The sequence below is a fragment of the Wyeomyia smithii genome, chromosome 3 (assembly GCF_029784165.1).
Source record: "Wyeomyia smithii strain HCP4-BCI-WySm-NY-G18 chromosome 3, ASM2978416v1, whole genome shotgun sequence".
Classification (NCBI taxonomy): domain Eukaryota; kingdom Metazoa; phylum Arthropoda; class Insecta; order Diptera; family Culicidae; genus Wyeomyia; species Wyeomyia smithii.
This window is the reverse complement of record NC_073696.1, coordinates 272,241,738-272,268,439: the sequence shown is the minus strand read 5'-3', so window position 1 is coordinate 272,268,439 and position 26,702 is coordinate 272,241,738. Positions and strand designations below refer to the sequence as shown.

The window sequence follows — 26,702 nt, the reverse complement described above, 5'->3', positions numbered from 1 at the left end:
TACATTTAATTGCTTATTAAGTAAGTGTTACACTTAGAGAAATTAACTTTTTTATTTTACGAGATATTCAATTTGTATCTTCGGTAAAGTTGAAGAGCTATATATGAAACTTTTCCGAAGACACAAAATTTCTATGTCTTATCTCTGAAGAAATATAACCGTTTTCCTTAAAAGACTACCTTAAAACTAGTTTTTTCACTTAAATTATATCTTAACTACTTCTGATCGACTTGAGATGTTCTAGAAAGTGTTAGATAATAACAAAATAAAATTTTCTAAAAAAAAGAAGTTAATTCTGTTGAACCAACTCCGAGATAGAGCGATTTTAAGGTAAAATTATGTGAATTTTTCAAATCAAATTATTTAGAATTGTGAATGTTTGTGAAGTATTACTCAACATCATTTGTTTTGGCGTGTTTTGAGGTACAAGTACACATATTTTCCAGATTCGGGACTCTTCGGGAACTTCGATTTTTTTAGTTTTGAAATATCGCTTTTTAACTACTTTGTTCTCTTAAATACTGCCCAAAAACTAGTTTTTCCACTTAAATGATATTATAACCACTTCTGATCAACTTAAGTTGTATTAGATAGTTTAGAAAAAATATGATGAAAAACTCATGCGTTACTTAGATATTACATCAACATGAATGTATCCAAAACATCAATCGGTAATAGCACCCTGGGCTTATCACTTCACCTCGAACAAAGCTATCATCTATCCTTATGCAAAACCTAAAGTTTGAAGTAGGCGGTGCCTTGAGCCTCGAGCCGTGAGCTACAGCAATCTGTCAATATTATAACTAAGCTGTTTACACTTAAGTTGCGTTGTTGTAAACGGTGCTTTACACGGATTTGTTAAAAAAGCTATTGCTAGGTTCTGCACAGATATTACATTCATGTTGATGTAATATCTAAGTAACCCCATGAGTTTTGTATCATATTTTTTTCCAAACTGCCTAATACATAAAAAAATGTCAGATAATTTTAATCAGTATTCCGATCAATTCTTCCGAAGACACCAAACCCCTATAATGTATGAAAAAGTGAGAAAAGACTTTTGACCGTTTTTTTCTTAACGGCCTCACTGTGCACTGCTGTGACCATTAATTTGATATTTTGTGGTATACCTTTCCTTTAGTCTAGGTACTCGTGGCAGACATATCACTATTGATGGAACTGGAAGTTTTTTCACGCTTAGTTTTATAGAACCTTTTGACTGGCGTAGCCCTAATAAGCATATCCAGTTCTCTTGCAGTTCTCCGGCACTTGAAGACAATCCATAGTACGGTTCTGGACCAAAAAAAATCGGTACATAACCCCTCTCTGGGTGAGGTATCGGCTTTTTCATGTCCTTCCACTCCGCAGTGACCAGGAACACATTATAACCAGAATACTGATCTTACAACACTAAATAAATGCGCAGTTAATTGCTTTTAATGTGAAATAGCGGCTAAACTAAAAGAGTTAGATGCTTGGCGTCAAGGAACAACTTGTAGAGTAGACTTCAATGTTTAATTTAGTCAACAACAAAAACCCATGTTAATCACACATTTCAAAGAGAAACAGCAGTTTTGTTCTCAAAAAAAATATTGGATTTCATATTTGTTCCTCTCCAAGTGCTTCCTTTTCTCTCTAATTCGACGTTTTTAAGACACTATTTATTACGAAAGTTTCTCAGCTTTTCAACGAAACCAAAAAAATTGAGCTAGCTATAATAGTTCTTGTGCTTAACCCGTTAAAGGCATTTTTTTATCAAATAGGTCCTCTATCGCCTCTTTAAGTGCGCTTCCCAACACCTTGTATTGCAAATATTTCGGCCTGGAACACTGTAGGCAAGCGGTTCTCAACCTGGGGTACGCGTACCCCTATATAGGGGTACGCAAAGTATTTTTTTTTTATAATACTCAATTTGATTTCAAACTTGCTCTTGAAACATGACTGTAGCAATCAAACAAATCGAACTATGGCAATTTGAAACCTGAACTAGACTACCACAAAATAATTCACCACTACTCCCTCCCACTCTGCTAGAACATGCCAACCCGGGATGTACAATTGATTTGGAAAATATCGTCAAGGGGTACGCGGACAAAAAAAGGTTGAGAACCGCTGCTGTAGGCCAACGGCTCATCGGTGTCGAAATACTTAATCTTGGAAAATGGATGCTCCATTTGAATTATTCATTTTTGTGTCAAAGACGACAGAGCCTTGGCGGCCACCTCGTTCCCAAATTTCCCGTTCAGCAGGGGCGACTCGTCCATAGGTGCAACCTGTGCATTGTACACGGAGACGCCAGACAAAAAATAAATTTGAAAATCAAACTTATATTTAAATTTTACTATTTTTTAGTTTTATTTTTAAATAGTAACAAAGAGAATGACTTGCGTTTTTCTGCAGGCATGATTGTAATTACTTCTTCAAACTGTGATTCTCAGAATTTGGTATTGAACAGGTAGGTTCAAAAGCTACGAGTCGCCCCTGCCGTTCAGTCTGTATAATTTAAAAAAATACATATTTCGAAGTTTGCTTTCGTTCCCATCCAATCTTCGTTACCTGGTACATCTTTGCTCAGCTGACAATCTTTGAGGATTTCTAGCTGGCCCCTTTGATCTACATCAGATTCTTTTTTATGATGTGTTAGTTTCAATGCACTTTTTTCCGCCTCAAGTTGTACCACCTGGTGAAGTGGTAACAGATGCAGAATTGCATCTGAGGCTTTCAACTAAGCACTATGCATTGCTCCAGTAATTGCATTATAAATGGGCCTTTTCAACTTGCAAGCGTGCTCTACGTTGAGCTTTCTCTAGTTTTAGGCCACCACACTAGCAGGGCATACGTTATTTTTGGCCTTATTATTGCCTGGTACATCCAGTGAATCATACTCGACACTCGTAGCTTTACAGATGCCATACTAAATATTTGCATTTCAACTGAGTTTCTGATCCAAAACTACTCTGAGGTGTTTGGTCTCAGTTGAAAACTGCAGTGTAGTCCCACTTAATTTCGAGCTCTTCAAGTTATACCTTCTTTACCGAGTGAAGGGAAAGATTTGGAAGAGTAAATGATCAGCCCATCTTGTCTACAATAACAAAATCTATCAGCTATTGATTTTGTTATGTAATCAGTGACTAGTTTTTCGGTGTGATAATGCTAAAATAATAAGCTTGAGCACTTTTCGTATTTGCTCCTCCGTTACAAATCTGGGCTAGTGAAGTCGCTCAAAGAACCACATAGAGCCATTTCATTTGGGATTAATTTACCATCTTCAATGTACAACAATTCAGTAGCTTTCGCTTTGTAACGGTCGATTACGGCACCGACTACGTCCTTACGGTCAATTAAGGAATAGAGATGGTCGGGTACGGGTATTTTTACTCGAAACTCGTACCCGACGGGTTCGTGTCGGGTTTCGGGTGACGCAAAAAAATATTTTACGGGTTCGGGTCGGGTACGGATACGGGTTTGAGAAATTCTCAATCGGTCGGGTACGGGTAATTCGATTTTCGTGCAAGTGGAAAGATCGGAGTAGAAATCGCCTATTCTCACTCAACGAGAGATCGCGCAATACCTATTCTGACGGTTGTCGGTAATGTTGGCACCGTGACCAGGGATGCCGCATGTGCAGAAATATCTGTTTTATACCGATTTTTAGAATGAATCGATGACACCGAATCTGTACTCGCAAATTACAGATTTTTGGCAAAGGCACTGAATTATCAATTTTTTTTAAATTTTATTGACTTTATTTTAATATTTTGATTTCAGGTTGCTGCGATGTTCACATAAAACTCGTCGTTTATTTTAAACTCTACCAGACATGCTCTTTTCACCAATCTCCGTATAGTTCTAGCAGAGTAAATTAACATATAGTGGACCTCTTTACTATAGTGGACCTCTTTTCTATAGTGGACCACTCGCCAGATTGATTTATTTTATGTAAAAACTTGAGTGATTTCCAGCAAACTTCCATCTGTAATTATCTTGTCCAGCCATTCTGCTTCACAAACATCTATTAGTTCCGAATTAAATATGTCAAGAGAAATTGAGTTAGTCTGACGGGCTTTCCACCATAGGTTAATACAATAAAGGGGTATACCACTTATTGACCCTATTTTTCTTGTCGTTTGGATATGGTTCATTACAAAGTTATAATAATCTTTCAAAAAAAATCTATTGAAGTTTTATTATTCTCTCAAAAACAAAACAAAAATTTTTAGCAATTTTATTTGAGACATATGTATGCATGAAAATTTTATATGAGGTAACTACAGGTAGATTATCCAGAACTTGGAAAATATTACGACGGAGTATATAGCGCAAAATACTACATCGAAAAAAATGAAAAATAAATAAATAAAAAAATTCAGGACGGGTTGGGTAGCGGCAATTTACGGCGCGTTTCCTTTCGGGTACGGGTAGTTGGATCGAATATTTTTCGAGTTTGGGTCAGGTACGGGTATTTTATACTAACCAGACTTCGGGTTCGGGTCGGGTACGGGTTTGAAAATTCTCGATGGGTCGGGTACGGGTAACAAATTTCCCATACCCAACCAAGAAGGAAGAGTTACAAAAGTTGTTCACAGAGACCCAAATTATTTTGCCTTCAGGACCGCATTTAGGTGTTTTGAAGCTAGGGACAGATATTTTCGCGGAGCCCTTTTTCTTAAAAATTTTAGAGGTAAGAAAATTTTAAATTTTGGAAATGACAACGCTTCGTTGGACGTGTTGACGAGCAAAAAAAGGTCTCCATTCTGTCTTTACGTCTGGCCCAGGACTAAAAAAACCCTTCGTGTCAGAAGGTAATTCTTATTATCTGATTCTGATTCTTACAAATGGCGCAATCTATATGAAAATTTTGCATATAACTTATAAAAGTACAAATTGAAAAGCCTAAGTCACTACTTAAGATGTATATTGAATTATCGTTCTTTGGGTCAGTTATATAAAAAATATATGTTTGTTTGAGTACCTTACAAAATAGTTCAAAATCACGAAAAATGTTTCTTCAACGCTACAGCACAAAATCATTGCTTTATACAGACATACATACATACAGAAAATTTGTGTTTCATTTGTATGGGAGCCTGCCAGAGGAGGAGGAGGTGTTTTGTGTTTTTTTTAGAGAATTAGAATTACGTTGTCCATTGATGTGAACTTTTGTAATAATGTTTACGCTAAAAAAAAATGGACAAAAATTGCCGATTTTTCATGGGTTTACCTTTGCACGCACTGACTAAACTACGCATGCAGGATCAATTATATTAACCCATGAGTCAGCAGAAAAAAATTGATAGCTCTATCAGTCGAACTCCAACCGTGATGGCGAAAACAGTGACGCTACTCCGTTCAGAAGTGTGCGCGTTCAAACAGCGTCGGAAATAGAGATAGTGCGGCAGTTCGTGGACACCGGATACGCCCGTTTCGGCATCTACAACATCTTGACACTATTGGACAACGATCAGAGCATTGAAAAAAAGCCCGGTTACGGACGGCCAGCGACCCTGAGCGACAGGAAGCTCCCAAGGATGCTGAAAATGAAGACCAGTGGAAAAGTGGCTACATCGCTGCGTGCGCTTGGCCTGGAGGTGGGTGCAACCTGCAAAATAGTAAAAAAAGTGCCTGGCATACATGTCAGGAAGCAGCAGTCCCGTTCACTCGCTACGGGAGCTACGGGCAATGACGCAGCGGCAGCGCCTGAATAAAATGGTTAAATCGGTTTTCCCGGCAAATCATGACGTGGCGGTGGTGATGGACCGTCGTCCACCCTGGATGACAACGACTGGCAGGGCACTTTGTATTTTAATTCCCCTACGAAGGAAGTAAACACCAAGGTGAAGTTTCTTTCACACAGAAGGTGCTGCTGGGGCTGACAACCAGTTAGAAGGGGATGTCAAAGTTGCTGTTTTTTCACTCCGGACTGGCCGCGAACGGGTAAATTTGTAGTGCGAAGTGCCTGCGGGAAGCGGAAAGACGCGATGTTTTAGCCGGATCTGGTGTCGACTCACTAATCAAAACGATCGTTTAAGGAGATATAACGGCTGAATATCGATGTGGTACCCAAGTTGGCGAGTCCGCCCAACGTCCCCAACCTGCGTCCCATCGAGAATTTATGGTCAAACCTGAAGCGTAAGATCTACTATAACAATTTTGTCGCGAAAATTGAGAAGGAATCGATTAATAAAACGAAGAAAGAATTAAAAAACATGCCTACACGCATGTTTTCGTCCGCCATTGCTTACTGCCGGAAAGCCGCACGCAAACTCGTAGATTTTTTTTGCGAATATGCTAACATAATTACCTTTCATGGGAAATTTATCAAACTCAATTATCTGTTTTAGTTATTTTTTTTTCCGCCATTCGAAAAAAGTCCATTTTTTTAACGCATACGTTATATCCCAGTCAATTGCCATACGTGTCTCCTTGCAAAATACAATGGCCACTATTGCTGAGTACTCAGGTACCTGCACCGACACGCTCCCAGTCAGGTAAAATATGGTTCATGAAGCCAATCACCTTCCCAGGATTCAAAGACCAAATCTCCTTTGGGCTGTAAACAGCCACTGCCAAGAAACCTTGATCGGCGTTTAAATAATGCACCACAACTGCACAGCAGATGTTCCGATGTCTCGCTTTCCATATTACAAAAGCGACAGATATCCTGAACCCGGCCCATGTTCTTTAAATGATATCTACTCAGACAGTGCCGCGTTACTAGGCCGACGTATTTACAAAGAGCTCTTTTGTTGAGCTCATGGAGCTTTTTCAAATGATTCTCGTTTGGTGTTATAAATCTTTTAGATTGGGGACATTTTTTGACATCCAACCAATTGGTTATCACCTTTTGTTTCTCCCAGCGTTTAAGCTCCATTTTCACTGCACAGTTTGATATACCGCACAAAGGTTCTGGGCCGATAAACTGTGAGTTAGATCCTTGTTTTGCAAGCTCGTCTGCCCTTTCATTCCCACAATGTCCTGGAACCCAATACAAATTTACTGAGTTTGTTTGACACAGCTGTCGTAATGTGAGAATACATTCCCAGACAATCTTGGATGTACATTTATAAGTATCCAGTGCTTTCAGCGCTACTTGATTGTCAGATAAAATACAAATATTTGCATGTTTGTATTTTCTAGTCAGAAACACATTCGCACATTCAAGGATTGCAAAAAAATCTCGGCTTGACCAGTGGCCAGTTGGCCAGTGTCCCATTGCCACTGAAACATTAATTCCAGGGCCGAAGATTCCTGCACCAGTTTTTGTACCTATTTTTGAGCCATCTGTGAGAAATATCGTTAAACCGGGACGGACATCAGGAACTCCGACTTTCCAGTCTGTACGTGACGTTTCGCATACCTTGTAGGGAATATCATGATTGTTCTGAGGTGCAATCACGTTTCCAATCATACTCATCACTGGCCCCCTTTTAAAAAAGTTAAGTATAGTCAGGTGACCCACAAAATCACCTGAAAAGATAGGCGGTTATTACGGGAGCCACTTCACGGTGAAATCAGAGTGAAGTGAATGAAGTCCTTTTACGGGACTCACGTAAGTGGGTGGGAAAAACGTCGCAAAGTGACATCTGCCGTGAAATCTGGGTTATGATGAGTGTCATATCACTGAATTAGAAACGGAAAAAGCGACGTTTCGCATGAAATTCATTCACGATCATTTTGAACGGTGAAATGATTTCATGAAGATGGAATAGATCTTGTAAATTGATTGATTTGTGATCTTATGATAAATATTGGATTTATTTAGTAACAGAACGAATCAGAATTCGATCCGTGTCTCAAAGTGGTCAAAGTTTCAATTTTATTACAAATGAAAACAATTCGCAGTAGTTCATGAAACTGTCGATACCGAAAAAAAATTTTTTTGATGCCAAATTTCTTAGAACTGCAGAAAACGTAACGATCGGGTGTTATATTAAAAAACAGAAAAAAACCTCACTTCACGGAGCTAATTTTTGTAACCTCACTTTAGGTGGAATCGGGAATAGGTCCAAAAAAGTGAAGTGAGCGTGACAGTGAACTATATTTCACCGTGAAGTGACTCCCGTAATAAGTACCATAGTTTTTATTCTTTTGAGCCTCAAGACGCTCTTTTCTGCTCCTAGTTGCACGTATTCGTACAACGGCAGTAGACGAAGAATTACATCAAGGGCTTTTGATGGGGTGCTTCTCATCGCTCCTGTTATGATAGTCATATGCTTGATTTGTTCTCCAGTTGTGCAGAAATTTGTGGATTATTTGTATGGGAGCCCTCCCTTCAAAAAGGGTCCTGGCCCCAGTACTTTCCACGTCTATGAGCATCAGACAGACAGACAAAACTGCATTTTCATATGTTTATGCAATCTATGTAGTTACACAAATCACCCATTTTACGTATTAAGTTACAGGTTTAACAACTTCAATAATAAAATAGTAACAGGAAAAAAATTCCCGATTTTATGACATTCCCTATTTTATCATCCCAAACATCATCAGAGGAAGATGAAATTGGGTGTTATGATCGTCAAATATATCATATATATTGTTTATTTTCAAGGTTAAGGTATCTACTAACAATCTTCGTGCAGATGGAGAACGGAGTGTGGAGAAGGCGAATAAACCACGAACTGCAGGAGCGGCTTGAGGAGCCAGCTATCGTCCACACCGCTAAGATCGGCAGGATGCGGTGGGTTAGGTATGGCGTAAAGATGTCGGACGACAGCCCAGTCGAAATGGTTCTTAAAACCTATTCGTCAGAGACGAGACGGAGACACGGTGTACAGTGTGCAAACTGGATCGATCAGGTAGAAGACTACCTACGGACTCTACTCAGTGTTATTCATTAGGGTCTCGTAGAACGTAACGTATGTTGAACAAAAGATCGTTTTTTTTCCCAAAACATTTCCGACTTTTTGAGGCTAGCTTAAATCTGGTATCTTTCGTTCCTAGAACCAGAACTGAATTTTGAACAGAGTCAAATCATACCTAAACGAACATGGATTTTTGAGGATAGATACGTGTCTTATACACGCTCGACTGTTCTGTTTGTTATAAAACTAGCAAGATGCATTCACCACAAGAAGCTCTGTAGTCAGAATAGCTCTCACAAACAAAAAAAATAGAAATAAAGCAGCACGTTGTCTTAAAGGTGAATAGATGCATCACATGCAAAAGATAATGTAACTCTTTTATGAGCTGCTATAGTTATCGAACTCACTGCCACCGCCGACCCAAAGGCTGATACTGTTTCAGACACGACGTCGAATCCACAGACGGTGGTAATCACGTGTAAAACTAACCGACTTGTATTGAACTCACCGGAATGCACGTTATAGGATAAATTATCCAGTAAATATCGCAAGCAAAGTGATTAAGCTTTTCATTCGATGCTGCGATAGAAGTCGAACTTCTCCAATTGTATTTTGCAATTCCTTACAAATTTGACTTAATGCCTAACGGCTCCTCCTATTTTGTATAAGCAAACTAATTCGTTGAAATTAGACAGTCTGCAACCCAATTCGCGTGAAACATCTCAGTTATTCCATTACTAGTTCAGCGATGCGTTTCAGACGCAGCAAACAAACACCGACTACTAGTGATGCCTTGCCCAGTGCCAAAGCGATGATGGGAAATAAAATGACAACGGGTCAATCGAACAGAGTCTACGTACTTTTATTCAATGCATTGTACTGCGTACGAAGGAATTTTTTCTCATGTTAAGTTTTCGATTTCAATGCTAGATGCCCCGTGAAATATACACAAAAAACAACGCTTTCCATCACGCGGTGGAGCGGGTATGTGGTGCGGGTGATATGTGGAAAAATGCCTGTACAACTGCAGCACTTCTCCGGTGCAGGCGGGCAGATCTTTTTAGCGGGCCTGTAAGTTGAAGGTAGCGAGCAAGCAAATCTACACGACAAGAATCTCTGAAGCATGTCCGTGACGCATCAGAGCAAAACGGAAGCAATCAAAATGGCAAGTTTGTTTTCTATTTGGCTACATACACAATGATCAAGGGGTGGCACACGAGGTCAGCGTCCATTCGGACTGGTTTTCTCTGCACTGGAACAACTCATTTGGTTTAGTTCTCGAGAGCCTTGGTGAAAACAATTCACAAAATTTATAGAAAAATAATGAAAAATAGCAATTCGACTTCTATGGAGTTGGCAGTCTTTGCAATATATGTTCTAAATATCCAAAAAAGTGCATGAATGGCACTTTTGCACAGAAAATTTCATAAAAACCTTGTAAATACTTGATGCTGAAAAATATCGAAGAGTTGCCATCTATTCACTCTCTAAATCAATTGCAGGGGTCATATAAGGTGTAAATGTTCACTATTACCAAAATTTTGGAATTTTAAACCGCGAGAGAAAATTAGCAGGAATAATTAGCTAGGGATCACGGGGTGTGTATGTAGGCGAAAATGAAAAATTGATGATTAAAGTGTAAGAAGAATTCTTCAACGGAAAAAATATATGTAGAAAAGTTACTGCCTAATTCTGACTTGAAGAATCAGGAGAAACTCAGAGTTACGTTATCAGATCATCGCATTGATTTACGATCAAGACCAGCTGATACGGTAATTTAGCATACTGTAATCGCACTCAGTGGCAACGGAAGAAACCGGTCGAAATCACGACATCCTTGAGCGGGATGCAGTACACAGAACACCTGATGCGAGCGCTTTGTTACACGGCCGTTGGATGGATGGTTATTAGCATGTTGCTGCTGGCTTGGCTTCTCTCACGTTTTCAGACAGTTGTTCAAACACGTATGCATACTGTATTGTCGATGTGTTGTAGATCTGTGTCTGGTTTAAACTTGTCATTTACCTTGCTTTCCCAATACATACAACAAAGTGGCACCTAGTATGTGCTAAATAGCAGAATGATACCGATCGAATCCCTTAGTGGAGAAGCCAGAAGGCAAGATTCAAATAACACGATAGTGGAACTTTTTATTTGCCACTTTGTTAAAAACTTCTATGAACAAATCAGTCAACAATTACCAGCAATCAACCAATCAAAATAGCAAAAAATGTGTCAAGTATTACTAGGTTGTTGTCGAGGTTGACATGAGTGCTTGATCCCGTCTCCTGGCCTTTGGCCGCATAAATCTATTATCATAATTTGATTCTTTTGCAAAGAAGTTTCAAAAACAAATCCGCGACATAAAAGTTGTCCGTGCTCCCCGCAAAGCAACCCTATACAGAGGCAGATGCATTGTAGTGAAACGCGCAGAATAAGAATAATTTGCCCGTACGCCTTACCTACTCATATGGCCAGTCTGATCAAGCAATTCCAATACATGCACACACAAGCTTAAGCGCAATCAAAAGACGATGATGACGGAGTTCGCCTGCCTGGCTGCTGCTGTTGAGGGTGCTTCCTGCTTGGAAATTTCAGCACTGCCTTTTTGTATCTTCTAAACTCCGTCCTTTACTTTGATGAAATGACCACAAATGTAAATAAAACACGATTTCACAGCTAACGAATAAACTACGACACCGTTTGCTCAAGCAATTAACAATGTGAATGCACTCGAAAATAGCAAAAACCACGAATTAATGGTGCAAATTCCACGACCGTCGTCCCGCAGCACCATTTTCTGTGGAACAATAAAACTCAACTGACAGCTCGATGGACGATGTGCAGTGCAGCAGAAATCGTTTTCGCTGCTAACGAAAAGTGGGAAAGAGATGGTGATAGGGCCTGAAATTCTTATTGAGGGGTAGGAAAGAAATATCAGCGGTATGACAAGGTACACTTTTTTGAATTTTGTATCTCTCAACGATGTTTGTAGGAATGATTTCCAGTGACACTGCGTCCGTTACAGTTACATTTCGTATTAACTTTATATGAACCTTACTAAACAAGCACTACTGAGAGCAAAATATGCGCTTATAGTGCTACCGTGAACGCTAAGGTGTGGTGCTTGAATGCCTTTTTTATTTTTCCTGCAAAGGGCCAAAAACAAGCTTGAAACTCTGCTCTGCTCATTCACGTAACTCAGCAGCGGCCGAAACAACAATGAACGAAAGTATTGAACAAACGATATATGGATTACCTTCGAAGACTTTTATTTGCTTTTATATTGAACATCAAAATAATAAATGTTTTGCTTATTTTTTTTTCTCAACGCAAATATCAAAGAAGTGACATCTTGTGAGTGCTCCAAATAAGCAATTATGATGCATATCAAGGGTTGCCACCTTCAGCACTTTATTCGCCTTTTTAACATTATATCAGATATTGTCCTTTCACAAAAAAAATTAGAATGCAGGGTACTTTTAAGAAAAAGAAAAAGCAACACCCGCAACTGACAGACATCTCAAACACATGTGGAAAAGTGCTGTAAGAAATAGCACTCGATACACGTTCAACTGGGGATAGTGAAATGTTCGTTATTGAAATACAAAAATATCCGAATAAGTTTTATTCTCTACACCTCATTAGTTAATTAGAATCTTTTTATTTGTTTCTTAGGTTTTCGTTTCTCTTGATCGAGCAAAGAATATCATATTCATCATCAAAGGCATGTACGATTTATTGCCATCAGCGATGGGCACCATTTCGCCTATTTTTAGATCGGTTAGTGAATATGATACGACAACATCGGGTACGGGTTTGTTAAAGTTCGCATGCTTTTGGTGATTTGATGTATTTATCACAACAATGCCATGATATATAAAATAAAAGTCGTGGGACAACTATGTCTATAAAGCTCAATTTTGAAGATGCAGGAGACAGACATAGAAACGATGCGCTGTAGACTTTTGCGGTACTGGAAGCCATTTATGTTATCTCAGGGAACAAATTAAAAAAAAAAAGACTTTCTGAAGCATAGGAATTCTCAAGCTGGAACCAACAGAAGTTATGGGGAAACTAGGCCTTCGAATTTCGTTTAGCGGTAGGGCTCAGAAGCTTCGATTTTTCGAAAAATGTCCTCAATGGTAAAAATAAATTAGAGCTGAGAGAGTTCCCAGCTGAAAAATATTTTTTTTTTCGGTTTAAATTAGTTTAATTGACACGGCACCAGCTGAAAAATATATAAATAATTTTTTTTACCACAAAAGATCAAAATAATGGTCGCAGTGGTCCAAATATTACAAAAAAAAAAACACTAGATTTCAACGGTTATTGCATCTCTAAGGAATTTGGCATCACAATTTTTTTTATCGAACATTTTTTTATTGGTAAAAAAGTATAATTTTACCCGCACGACTTCCCGAAGTCCGATTGTGCTGAAATTTAGATTAGTGACTTTTTTCGAGAAGACGAAACTCTTGAGCCGTACCTCTAAATCTATGAACGAAATTCAGAGGTCTTTTTCCCATATATCTCATCGACACATTTTTTTGTTGAGGTTTTAACCGGCGGTCATTCACCAGTCAATGAAAACTATGTTATATTGCATGCTGTTTAAGCAACATCAAATAATGGATTATAACTAGTTTATTCCTAGAACATTCTGATTGCAAACCATATCAATGCGGCTCTGCTGCATAGTCGAGGGCAAGGAATCAAGGGGGCTTCAATGCTATTCAATTTCAATTGAAGTGAATTAAGAGTGCATACGCTTTGACGAACAAGTTCATGAGTCGCATTTTTATCGGTGTTGTCTGAGATTGTCATTTTCGGTTGTCAGTTAGAGCACAAAATTCTAATTTTTCTCTGAAATCACAATATATACAAGCATTTAGGCAAAAATATCATATCAAGAAGACTGGCATTCCTGGATCGATCCCATAAAAATGACAAGTGTCAAATCAAACAGCGCACTCCATCTATTAAAGGTGGAAGTTTGCATCGCTGCGAAGACAGAGGGGGCGTATGTAATAATCCAACCTGTGCGTTCGGCTTGCATTCGCATCGCCAGCACACACACTAGCATGCGTCAGTTCCACTTTTACTCGAAAGGTTGCGCTGCCAAAACTGTCGCTCAATCTCAGGCAGAATTCCCAGTCTTCTTGATATGATGTTTTCTAATTTAGGTCAGAATTAGCACTCTCTGAGAATTCTGTAATCAAATCAAACAAACAAAATTATAACATCTTGTGAACAATCCTTCCCGAACTGTCAAAAAAGTGAGGTTAGGCCACAATGTTCTTTAGTTTTCTGGTTGATGTTCCAAAGTAGTTTCTAGTACAGACGGTGTTATGAACAGATACGCAAAGAGTGAGGTCGAAAACTCCAAGTGAACCGTTAAATCAAGGCTCCAAGTGTGCAAAGTAAATAAATTCAGGAGTGTTACTTCTCGTACAGAATGTGTATTGTAATCAGTATAATTGTTGTGAACCACGTGCAATTATGGTTTGAACGGAAAATGTGTTCGTTATGCTCGTATTATGAGTGATGCATTGAAAACTAAAAAAATGTATAAACAAGCTTTGAAACACAGTTATACATCCTTACAAAGTTTCGGAATTTCATTACACTTTCTAGCAGAGATGCCAGATGTTTTTGAAAAAAGTCTGCAACTGCTCGAAAAACCGGAAAAATGTGCTCGAAATCTGAAAGAATCTATCCGTAATCCGAAAAAATTTCGCTCGCGCAGGCAAAAATCTGTAAAAATCTGCACACATTTTAAGAAAATCTGCGCAAATATAAGGAGACTTTGACAAAAATCTGCAGAAACCGTGGAAAAACTGCAAATATCTGCAATTCAATAAATATCGGCACACGGACTTCAAAAATCTGCGTTCTGCAGACAAATCTGCACATTTGGTATCACTGCTTTCTAGTGCGTATGAAAAGTCATGTGAAATTAAATGTGGTTGCCAGAATTGTTTGGAATAGAATATTAGCAAAGGGTTGCCATATTTACTGCTTTTCTCTTTGCGTGTCTCTTTATAACACAGTCTCTAGTTTCTAGCTGATGCTTCAAGGCAGAAATACTCAAGGCCTAAATACAATGGATACGTTTGCATTGCGTTGGCGTTAATTTGACAGTAAACGTATGGGCAAACTGTATATTTGCCGCAAACGCAGTCGCAACGTATCCATTGTGTTTAGGCCTTCAAAGGGAGAGTTTAGTGGTTAGAATGTTATGAGCCAAACGAACAAGAAAAGCAACACCACATTGAGGAGTAATGTAATTGATGAAGAACGTATTTATTTTTTATGCGATTCCCTTTTATTGTGAAATGATGTATCTAGAATGCTCTAAAATTGTATTATCCCTGTAATTTTCTACGACAAAAACTGGAACAGCACCCGGTGTTGTCACAACTTTCCTTTTAGTTTAGATATGTGAAGCTGGGCGTTATCGAAGTGCAAATAAATTTGTTGGTTCTGGTTCCGGAACTCTCTCCCTCTGATTTCAACATTATAAAGTAGTAACACAATAATAAAAAAACTCAATTACTTTCGGTTTTACTTCAGTAAATAAAATATTGCTGACTTCGATTTTCCGGATTGTGCCAAATCATACAGCACACCCGTTATGATGTGACAGACATCTACACTAACTTAAGCCTGTAGTACACTCTTTGTCTAATGGTCAAATATTTGACCTTCTGACATAATGGTCAAATTTATTTGACATCATAGTTGTTGTTTGCCCCATGTTAAAATTGGAGAGTGACAAACAATTATATTTGACCAAATTTTTATCTGTCAAAAAGTGCCAAATATTTGACGCTTGGTCAAAGAGTGTAATACAGGCTTTACACCCACAGTGAGCGCCTTGACTCTTTAGTAGGGGACCTGTATATTAGAGAAATGACAAGACACTCACCGTTAAGGAAACACTGTCAACATCAAAACGGATAACGGCAATGCAAAATTATACAGCTCGCCCTTTTTAATGTTGACAGTTGCCTTAACGGAGAGTGTCTCGGTGTCTCTCTGGTGTATAGGCTGACTACTCTATAATCTACAGATCAGAGATGCCAGATGTTTTTGAAAAATGTCTGCAACTGCTCGAAAAACTGAAAAAATCTGCTTGAAATCTGAAAAAAATCTATTGGTGATTCGAAAAAATTCGCTCGCGCTGGTTAAAGTCTATGAAAATCTTCACACATTTTGAGAAAAACTACGCAAATATAAGGAGACTCGGACAAAAATTTGCAGAAACTATGGAAAATCTGTGAATATCTGCAAATCAATAAAAATCTGCACACGGACTCTAAAATTCTGCGTTTTGCAGACAAATCTGCACATCTGGTATCCCTGCTACGGATACAGTTTCTCTCAGAGTCTATGTGTATATAGAGTCGGCAAAGAGAAAATCTATCGTTTCGGCAACACAGTTTTTGTGCACTTTTCATCCACTCCTAACAGTATCACCTTGTTTATTTACATTGCTCGATTGGTACCCTCGTTTGACACTGATTTGGTTTCTTTGGTTTCATCTTTGCGGGACTCTTATTATAAACATAGACTCTGGTTTCTCTCTCCCGTTTGTGAAGATGTTTCGCCGTACCTGCTTGATATATACAAAAATTGAAAACCACTGTAATGTTGGTAGCTTTGTAGAATTCAAAATAATGAAGAAGGTAGATCTGTCACAACAAAAATTGGTTGGTTTTTGAAATCATAGCAGTTATTTTGCGGACAGAATCTTATTCGTGTTTATTTTTGTACAAAAACTGTTTTTCTTCTTTCATTAGAGTGGTATTAAATCAATACTAGCGATAGAAACCCTTGAATGCATTATTTGTGCTTCCATGTCCGCGTTTCATTCAAACCCACTCTCTGGAGCAGAAGATATTGGATTGAGCAATGGAGAACAGTGCGATAATGTCGAACCTATGGAAACATCCGGCACGGAGGAGAACACTGGTAAAAATAGTTCATCGGAAGAACGCTCACCGCATTGTTTGCGAGCTACGAAAAGGTATTCAATCGTTGCTTAGCGAGTAGATTTTGTCTTACAATATTCTCTAGTTTTCAGCCTAAAAGAGTGTCGGAACTGCCACCATTGGAGTCGGAATCGGATTCCGACGATGAGAATAAGTAATATTCATATATTTTACTTTCTACCATAGTAACATGATGTTTTTTATAGCTTGAATTGTGCAATTTTGAACGATTCTTTTTTGTTAACTCCTTCGAAGTGTATAGAGGATTTAGGAAGCACTACGAAGGTCACATGTATTACCCCAATGGATAAAGAAAATGCTTCCGAAAAACCTGCTCGTAAGAAGCTGGAAGATAAACTATTAGCAGTAAGCAATCCTAACCAATTGGCTCCTCCAAAGCGAGTTCCGTTATTAGATCGATCACAGTTGGAGAAACAATTCACTATATTCTGCCAAACAGATTCCAAACCCACGAAAACCGGAGACTCCGGTATCAGTAGTACGGCATCCTCTGTGCTTTCAGCTGGTGAACATAATACAGAAAGTGATTTAAAAGACGCAGTGGAGCAAAAAACCCAATCGCCTACAAACAAAGATTGTCCTGAGATCAACGAGAAAAATAAGCAAGTTTTTGTAACGCCGCGAGAAAAAATTGCATTGAATCCATCCAGAGGTACAATTTCACGTATTCTAACGTCTACTGCCACCCGAGGATCGCGCAGCACTCTCGAGAACGAGTTCAAGTCGCAGAAAATTTTGTTTGCAACACCTTTGGCTACGGGTGTAGCACGACCTCCAGTTAGTGCGAACGACAGTCTTTCGCTGTCTTTAGTTGACACTCCAATCAAATCAAAAGAACGTCCATTATCACCTATCGTAGAGCAACCGCGCATCACGACCGTTGCGAAAGTCAAAATCTCCCCGAAGAAAACGGCTCCAGATCGCCATTCATCTCCGGAACCACCACCCGTTCAGAAGCCATTGCGTAAAGATTTAACGCCTGAGCTGAGTGAACCAGGCAAGCCCGAAACAGCGAAACATGTTTTAACTATTAACGGAAAAGACTACCAAATAATAAAAAAGTTGGGCTCAGGAGGATCGAGCTCTGTTTTTTTAGCAAAACAGATTGGAACGGGCGTTGAATGTGCTTTGAAGGTATAGGTTGGAGATTTTGCATTTTAAATTTTTGTAACGACCTTTCATTACAGTTAGTCAATCTCGAGGGCGATTCTAACTTGGTTGAAGGCTACTTGAACGAAACTAAACTTTTGGCCAAACTGCAGGGCAACGAAAATGTGGTGACTCTTTATGATTAGTAAGCTAGCTAACGTTTGCATTGAATTCATAATTCAGAGTAATTTATTTCTAGCATGCATACTCCGAAGTCAAATCAACTATTTTTGGTAATGGAAAAAGGTGACAGTGATTTGCACAAAATGCTACAGAGCTTCCAGAAGGACATCCCTCTTTACACATTGATGCAGATTTGGTACCAGATGGTTCAATGTGTGCATTATATACATGAGCATGGCGTTATTCACCTAGATCTCAAACCCGCCAATTTTCTGATGGTCAAAGGTCGGCTCAAACTGATTGACTTTGGCATTGCCAGTAATATTGCATTCGATTCTACCAGTATTATGAAATTTTCCCAAGCTGGCACCTTCAATTACATCAGTCCAGAAGCGTTAATTGACACTTCCACGGAAGGTAATACAGGAAATTCACAGCCCAGAATTCGGATGTCGAAAAAATCGGATATCTGGTCACTCGGTTGCATACTATATTTGTTGCTTTACAAGAAGACACCGTTCTCGCACGTGAAAAATATCTACAACAAGGTGAATATCATCACTAATCCTAACACGGTGATAGACTATCCATCGCTTCCAAACTACTATCCATCCATGTTGCTAGAGATGTTGCAGCGCTGCCTCAGGTACGATCCCAAAAGCAGAGCCTCAACGGCAGATCTACTCGGATATCCGTTTGAAATGGTAATTCCGATTGGAAAATGAATAACCTTAAGATGCGTTTTTTCAAGAATAGCTATTTATTTGAAAAACAATGTTTTCAACTGAACAAGTTTTAATATTTTTGTGATTGGAACGAAAGATAAACGACATACTCTTCTCAGCAAAAATGTTTTTTTTTTACTTTATAGTTCAAAAGTTCGGTGACGTCCCAACGTCAGCATTACATAGATCTTGAATATCTAATTATGAAAATAGATCAAATGCTAGTTATAAATATTGTCCCGAACTAAGTGTAGCACATTGCCTCAACCTTTTTACTAATTTGTTTACAGCCGTGTACTTGAAACATTCCAGTATCATCCAATTTGATAGTCAACTTCGAAACCTCACTAGAAATTACCAAAAAAGGATTAATGCAACCAACTTTGAACTATGGAAAACATACTTTATCTTTTCTTTGGTCATCCGTCTCGGACAGTAATTTTCAAATTCTGCTTGGATACACTGCTTTGCATGACCCTCCTCTAGTGGTAAGAAAGGTATGTAGTAATCAATAACCTTGGACGTAATAAGGGGACTATGCTTCAGTGCACCGATTATGTTAAAACCGGCCAGTTCAGTTATCTCCTCAAAATCCACTAGCTTAGTGTCTTCCCGAAGGCGGCCAGTATGAGTAATGAGATCTTTCAGGCGGTTTGCAATCTCTATACCTGATGACGAAAAAAAAAGAAGTTGAATCTATGCACATTCAAACCACAAATTTGAACGCTTAAGCAATTGCTCTACCTGCGCTATTTGATAGGAAAATAAAAATTGATTTGGTGTAATCAAACTCCAATGAAGAGGAATGGTGATCTAGCAGTGGAACTAAGGCGTCAAGTGCACCATTAGGCATCTTTTGCGTTTCGTCAAATACAAACAGCGAGTATTTGCATTCCTTTATTTTTTCCTTAACATTGTTGATAAGTTTAGACTGTGAGTGAGAATTTAAAATGTCAATCTGGATAAAAATACATTAGAACGAGAAACTAAAACGCTTACCGTCACTTCGTGAGAAGGATAGGTAATCCATAAATCAGCGGCGAACTTTAGAACGTATTTACTGTTGATTCCTTTCTCGTAAAAAGACGATATAATAAAGTCAGTTACATAGTTCTTTCCTGTGCCTAAAATAAAATTGAAAATAGTCTCCATACCGCTAATTCGCTAATTGACAACGCTAATTTAGTTAATTTTTATGCTGGTTAGCGAACTGTTAGCGCCGCTAAAATTTTGGTCATCGAAACGCTAACCGCTAATTTACTGAATGTGTAGAGAAGCGGCAAAAAAACTAATTACAAGAACATGGTGTGTTGATTTCCAGCTTATGAAGTGCTTAATAAGCTATTACACAACAAAACTGTTCGTTAAGCTGTGAGGCATAAATATTGATGAATATGCTTTGCTGCGAAACTTATGATGCAGAACTAATGACTCATTCAAACAACGTTTTCTAATAAATTCTAATGATTCTATTGAACATGCTCGAGATAGTCTAGGTTAAAACTTTGACACACCCAAAATTTCGGCTAGGTGCAGTACACTTAAAGTTATGGTAAAATTGGTTGTAATTTTTCGATTCAAATCCTAATTGTTTTTTTTTTTTATAAGAACATTTAAGAAATAGCTCTGCAAAGAAGTTAAACTAGTTTGTTTTAAAGAGCAACAAATAAAACCATATGACGTTTGACGTAATAATAGTTAGCTAGTATGAGTTTAAAGCTTGACGATTAGCATCACAAAACTTCCAGTTTGCGATATCCTCCACCAGTGAAGTAACCAAACAAATAACGGTGCAAAATTTTTGCTCGTTCGTCGAATTATCTCTTTTCCCATCTCAATAAATCGACTAACATGAGGTAACTTACCAGTAGTTCCATCAAAGCTAGAATAAAATGAGTGTCAGATAAATAGTGCTGAAAAAACTTTGTATACTTACTACATAACTAAAGGTTTGCTCGAGGACTCTATATTATTCAAATGACCCATCAATGCACTGATCAGTGTGTCTTGAACAATGTGCTGACCAAATAAGTTTCGCTTAAGCTTCCTACTTAAACCTAGAATATTTACAAGCAGTTGAACGAACGCAAAGTACGGGTGTGATTTTACCTACCATCTATATCATTTTTCAGGTAAGGTACCATGCAACATTCGTTGAATCTACAGTATGTATGTTTCTTAAGAAAGTCGAACTTAAACCAACCTGCTCCGGCGGCGGCAGCAGCAGCACCAATACTCATGATAGTCAGAGGCTCTAACGCCGAGCTAAATCGTAACAAACCGATCGCCACTAACGAGGCGCTAAGATACTTTTCATATAGCATAGTGAAGCGTATTCGATTTTTTAAAGAATATCAGTGCACTCAAATTTTACTTATGACTTACAGAACTCACAACTTCGGATGTACTTGCAGAAAATCCCCGTTCGTACTGAAAAAAAAGATAACATGAGGCAATATATATTGACGTGTTCTAATCGTTCTAATCTAATCACTAAGTCTGTGCGAGACTTCGAATGATTTCGTATAATTTCGCAAAAGGCGAAATTTTTGGAAATTTCGCGACATTTCGGTTTCGCGAAATTGCAGAAAAATTTCGTTGAGTTTCGGTGAAGTCCAATTAAAATTTCGCGAAATTCAACCTCCAATTTCGACTATTACGAAATTTCGCGAAATTTCAAACCAAATTTCCGATGCAAATTATTACATAACTCTCTGGTTTCCACTCACTGCGACAATAAATTAGATTAAATAAATCCCAACAGATTTTTTTTTTCACCAATAAAAGTCAGATCTAGCGGAAGAAACTCTCAACCGGTAACTTTTGTTTTTTTTTTTGTTCACACAACATTTATTTAACACGGCACAATACTATTTTGGTTTTTATAGACATGACAGGCTATCCCCAGCCCCCAGGAAATATTAGTTTCTTTCTTAATGAATAAAAAATATTAAAAAATGATGAGTTTCTGGTTTCAGTAAACTATGAATATAAACTAGTATTTTTAATTATTTAAGGTGGTAGTGTGTAGAAGCCACCACGTGGTCGACTACGAATTTTCAGCGTAACTAGACTCGAGAATAGTTAATGCGTTATCTATATGTTTTTATCACCATAACAAACATGATGATATGTTTTCACAAGTGATGCATTAACTATTACCGAATGGTAAGGATTTGGAAAATTCGAAGTTGATCACATGGCTTGAAGTCGGCCATTTATGGCTTTGACGCACTTCCACCTTAAAATTATGGAAGTTTTACGCATATTTTACGTACATCAACATAAGTTCTTCAAATTCTTTTTAATGTTGAAGGCACTGAACATTTATGATTTTTGGCCTCCTCCTAGGAGGGCATAGCAATTCATGTCGCTCTTAAGCTCTGTCTTACGGGTCAAATGTCTTATGCCACTCGACTTGGTTCGACTAAGCATTTTCTGTATTGTGTGTATGTGTGTGCGAACCTATGCTCTCCAGTGTCACTCATTCTGTTGGGAAATGGTTGGACCGATTTCGACAATCTCAGTGTCGAACAAGCATACAGTCATGTTATTCCATAGGTAACTATTAAATTTTATAGTTATCCATGCAGTTATTATCTCTAGGTAGTATTCGACATTTTCTTAACTTCGAATACCTCCGGTAGACGGGTTAGTAACGAAAGGCTGAAACTCAAAAGGCTGAAACCCGAAAGGCTGAAACTCGAAAGGCTGAAAAGTATGTTTCATAACGAAAGGCTGAATGCACAAAAGGCTGAAACCACAAAAGGCTGAATGAACGAAAGGCTGAAACATGAAAGGCTGAAACTTTTGTAACTTGAATCATAATCGTTGAAAAATTCGGACACATGGATAACAAACCTTTATAAGGTGACAGAGTTCAATGTTTGAGTATTAATTGGTTTGTGCAATGGAAAATCAATTTTCGGCAACATTTGAATCTATACACACTTGACTCTTGTACACGTTTCCTAGATGATTCAGGGCGAGACGGCCAAAGGCCGCGAGTGTGCGCCGGCGACCCGCCGTCGGAAGCGCCGGCCACTGCGGGGGGGCAGCCCCCCCGCAGAAATCACCTCTGTATAGGTGCGTTCGTTTTCCTAGGTCTACTGACTCGTAGGGGTGATCCCCTAGTTTAGTCCGAACGAGCGATAGCGAGTAAGGACAGCATACATCTCGGACAATCGAGTCGGCCGTAGGCCGCGAGTGTTTTTTTAGAAATAAACTTTGTGAATTTCAGCCTTATGCTTTTTCAGCTTTTCGTGATTCAGCCTTTCGTGTTTTCAGCCTTATGTAACTTTCAGCCTTTCGTGATTTCAGCCTTTCGGATTTCAGCCTTCCGTGTTTCAGCCTTTTGAGTTTCAGCCTTTCGTAGTAGACCCCCGGTAGACAAACCTCGGAAAAAATATAAATGGTCGGTGTTAAGATAGAGGAGACTAAGTAGCAAAATCTGGAAAAATGCATTTATGATAGTATTGGAACAAGATTTTTTCAAGCTGCATTATAATACACATCGTTCAAAAGAATGCCAGCAAACTGTTTTTCCAATTGATGTTGCTTTTTATTTCAACATTACATTTGATAGAAAAAAACTAAGGGAACTTTGTAGCAATATATTATGCAGTCAAGCAACAAGCTGCCTTTTTTGTTCGTAACAGAAAATATCCTAAAGCATTGCCGTAGCATAATTTTGTCCTTAACTAACTGTAGCACATTGCCTCAACCTTTTTACTAATACGTTTACAGCCGTTGTTCTGAAACATCCCGGAATCATCCAAAGTGATAGCCAACCTCGAAACCTGACTAGAAATAGGAAAAAAAGGTAAAAATTTAATTTAACTAACTTTGAACTCTGTGAAACATACTTTATGTTCTCTTTGGTCATCCGTCCCGGACAGTACATTTCAAATTCCTTCTGGATGCACTGCTTTGCATGACGCTCTTCTAGCGGAAGGAAAGGAATGTAATGATCAATAACGTGCGACGAAATAAGATCACTATGCTCTAGCGCACCGAGCATATTATAAACGGCCACTTCAGTAATACGTTCAAAATCCACTAGCGTGGTGTCGTCTCGGAAGCGGCCAGAATCGATAAGTGATTTTAGGCGCTGAGCGATTTGTACGCCTTGACGAAAAAAAATGGAAAAATATCTATAAAAATACCAACAACAAATTTGAACGTTTATTTTACCTGCGCTATTTGATAGGAAAATGAAAATTGATTTCGTGTAATCAAACTCCGACGAAGATGAATGGTGATCCAGTAGTGAAACTAAGGAGTCAAGTGCTCTTTTAGGCATTTTTTGCGTTTCGTCAAATACAAACAACGAATATGGGCATGCATTTATGGCTTTCTTAACAGTGGTAATTAGTTTACTCTGTGAATCGCAATTTAAAATTTGGATTTGAAAAATATAATTAAGAAATAAAAATCAAACACTTACTGTTACTTCGTGAGGAGAGTTGATAATCCAAAAATCAGAAGAGTACTTATAAACGTAATTACTAGCCATTCCTTTTTCATAAAGAGAAGATATAATGAAGTCAGCTACATAATTCTTTCCTGTGCCTGAAAAAAGTTTAAAATGGTCAAATCCGCAAAGAACGTGCATATGTAGCTGTTTTCGAATCTTGATAAATTGAGTTACAAAAGATAACTTACCAGTAGTTCCATCGAAGCTAGAATAAATTTAGTGTCAGAAAAATGGTACCGAATAAACTTTATGTACTCACCACATAACTAAAGGTTTTCTTGATGATTCTATATTAGCCAAATGACCTCTCAATGCATTGATCAGTGTATTCTGCACAATGTGCTGACCAAATAAGTTTTGCTTAAGCTTCCTACTCAAACCTAGAATATTTTCGTGCAATGCAATGTAACAAGAGTACCGGTGTAATTTAACCTACCGTCTATATCATTTTTCAGGTATGGTGCCATGCAACATTCGTTAAATCGGCAGTATGTATGTTTCTTAAGAGAATCGAACTTAAACCAACCTGCTCCGGCAGCAGCACCAATACCAATCATAGTCAGTGGTTCTATCGCTGAGCCAAACCGTAACAAACCGATCGCCAGTAACAAGGCGGTGAAATACTTTGTATGCAGCATAGTGGAGCGTACTAGATATTTTGAAGAATATCACCAAAGCATTTGAGATTTTTTATGACTAATACACAGCTTTGGATTGGCTGGCAGAAAACCGGTGTACTGGAAACTTCGACAAAAGATCAAAGCAATGCAATTAACATTGACGTTTTCTGTTCTAGTATGCGAAGCGAACGGGTTTGTTATGACTTTCTGTTGTAAATTAAATACACGGTTAAAAACGTCAAGTGTTTTTTAAGTTTTTTATTAAGCCACACTTCAAATTGAAGTTACTTAACATTGGTTTAAATGTGAATTTATTTTTCCCTGCACGGCCATATTACTCTACATTGAGTAAAGTTTGACTCAATTTCGTTAAAAGTGGTTCTACCCTCTACCCTAAACAGAGTAACTATTTAGTTACTCACTTTTGAGTAGCTTACACTCAAAATATTATTCACGTTATTGTTACGTGACAGTTCCTATACATCATTTTCTGTCATTTTGCTTGATTTATGTGTCAATCATCACATCTACGTGAAAATCACATGGTTTATCACATACCATCTACGTGATCTTGACAACGTCAAACAGGAGATGTGTCGCGTGAATTCTCTGTGCAGAAATCAAAATTGTCTGATTCATAGTCACAGCATAAAATAGAATTTCTCGATGGCTTGCCAATAAGTGAGTTTTCGGAAAATGTTATTAATATCGAGTCTTGAGCTCACACAGCTTCAGATCAGAGGTAGGGGAGCTACCTAAACATAAACAGCTGCAGCGGACAGTAACTATCGCCAGCGAAAGTCGTAATATTTATCGGTTTCATTTCGGTCGACCTCCGCTACTATTTACCAGTTTTAATGTCGTTTTATTCATTTACGAATTGCCTAATTTGCATTACACAACATCTTTCGTTGATTTTTGAAAACCATTTCCTATCTCTTAAAAATTATATAGAGATAACTGAAAATTCTACGTTACATAAAACGTGATAGCTATCAGATACTCAAATGCTTTTTACTTTACCAGTAGATGAATTCTACGTGAAACTCACATAAAATGCATATGTTTACTGAATAAGTTTTAAAGGATAATTCACCTCACTAGGTCATGATGAAAATATTCACATAACTTTTTCGATAACTATAATGTGAAAAATATTTTGAGTGTATGTATGTGTTCCGCCCATATAGACCATTTTACGAACTGACAGGTGTCTCGGATCCTGCTGATGATAATGTTGCTTTTACGTGCGTTATGTCAGCGGTTCCGAGCTTTCTGTCAAAATTTCATTCATGAATTGAGTTCGGAAAGGTCTCGTAAAATGGTCTGTAGAGATAATTGACTTTTCACCTACGCACACTAGTGAACGTGTAAGCCCGTGTAAAGTTGCTTTTGTTTCCTCCTAACTGTTATTCATCGCATCTCGTTGCTTCGACTTTTTATCACTTTTTACCATCGGTCGATTATGATCAGCAGCTTCCCCCGATTCATAATCACGAATGAAAAATTCATTCAGAAACGAGTTTAGAACTCATAATAAGTATTCAACTGAATATTTGTCCAGCTGCTAAAAACATAGCATAGCAAACAAAAAAGCGATTTGTAAATACGTTCCTCAACGAATGGCACTAACACATTCGTACGTAAATAGGTCAATACCCACTGTCATTGTATCGATTTGGAGCGATTTTTATTTTTCATTTAAAAATCGAAGGACAATGACATAAAATTTGAAAAAAAAACACGTTTTGCTCAGAAAATTATACTCTTTTCCCTGATATATAAAA

General features: G+C 38.1%; 4 protein-coding genes across 5 annotated transcripts in view; 1 reads left to right on the top strand and 3 right to left on the bottom strand.

The window, feature by feature from the left end:
- The window catches only part of LOC129732370 (SH3 domain-containing protein 19), a 48,026-nt gene extending 36,401 nt beyond the window's left edge, over positions 1-11,625 (bottom strand). The window contains exon 1 of the mRNA XM_055693210.1: positions 11,267-11,625. Within this exon, the coding sequence (XP_055549185.1) occupies positions 11,267-11,274 (8 nt within the window). The 5' untranslated portion in view covers positions 11,275-11,625. The remainder of the gene's footprint in view (positions 1-11,266) is intronic.
- A 4,770-nt stretch (positions 11,626-16,395) lies between these two features.
- LOC129732367 (dual specificity protein kinase Ttk) lies at positions 16,396-18,953 on the top strand. Of its 2 annotated transcripts, none has more exons than XM_055693204.1 (6): positions 16,396-16,519; positions 16,610-16,836; positions 16,887-16,955; positions 17,008-17,956; positions 18,010-18,116; positions 18,171-18,953. In XM_055693204.1, the coding sequence occupies exons 1-6, from the start codon at positions 16,409-16,411 to the stop codon at positions 18,817-18,819; spliced, it is 2,112 nt and encodes a 703-aa protein (XP_055549179.1). In that variant the 5' UTR covers positions 16,396-16,408; the 3' UTR covers positions 18,820-18,953. The 2 variants fall into 2 exon arrangements, with proteins under 2 accessions (XP_055549179.1, XP_055549180.1); XM_055693205.1 differs by having other exon boundaries at positions 16,472-16,495.
- Positions 18,662-21,251, bottom strand: LOC129732368 (torsin-like protein). The gene is made up of 7 exons (XM_055693206.1): positions 20,933-21,251; positions 20,756-20,876; positions 20,685-20,701; positions 19,819-19,943; positions 19,564-19,750; positions 19,223-19,487; positions 18,662-19,166 (listed from the first exon to the last, which is right to left on the bottom strand). The coding sequence occupies exons 1-7, from the start codon at positions 21,141-21,143 to the stop codon at positions 19,064-19,066; spliced, it is 1,029 nt and encodes a 342-aa protein (XP_055549181.1). The 5' UTR covers positions 21,144-21,251; the 3' UTR covers positions 18,662-19,063.
- A 1,948-nt stretch (positions 21,252-23,199) lies between these two features.
- On the bottom strand, positions 23,200-25,126 carry LOC129732369 (torsin-like protein). The gene is made up of 7 exons (XM_055693207.1): positions 24,732-25,126; positions 24,555-24,675; positions 24,484-24,500; positions 24,266-24,390; positions 24,013-24,199; positions 23,685-23,946; positions 23,200-23,622 (listed from the first exon to the last, which is right to left on the bottom strand). The coding sequence occupies exons 1-7, from the start codon at positions 24,931-24,933 to the stop codon at positions 23,520-23,522; spliced, it is 1,017 nt and encodes a 338-aa protein (XP_055549182.1). The 5' UTR covers positions 24,934-25,126; the 3' UTR covers positions 23,200-23,519.
- Positions 25,127-26,702: the final 1,576 nt, after the last annotated feature.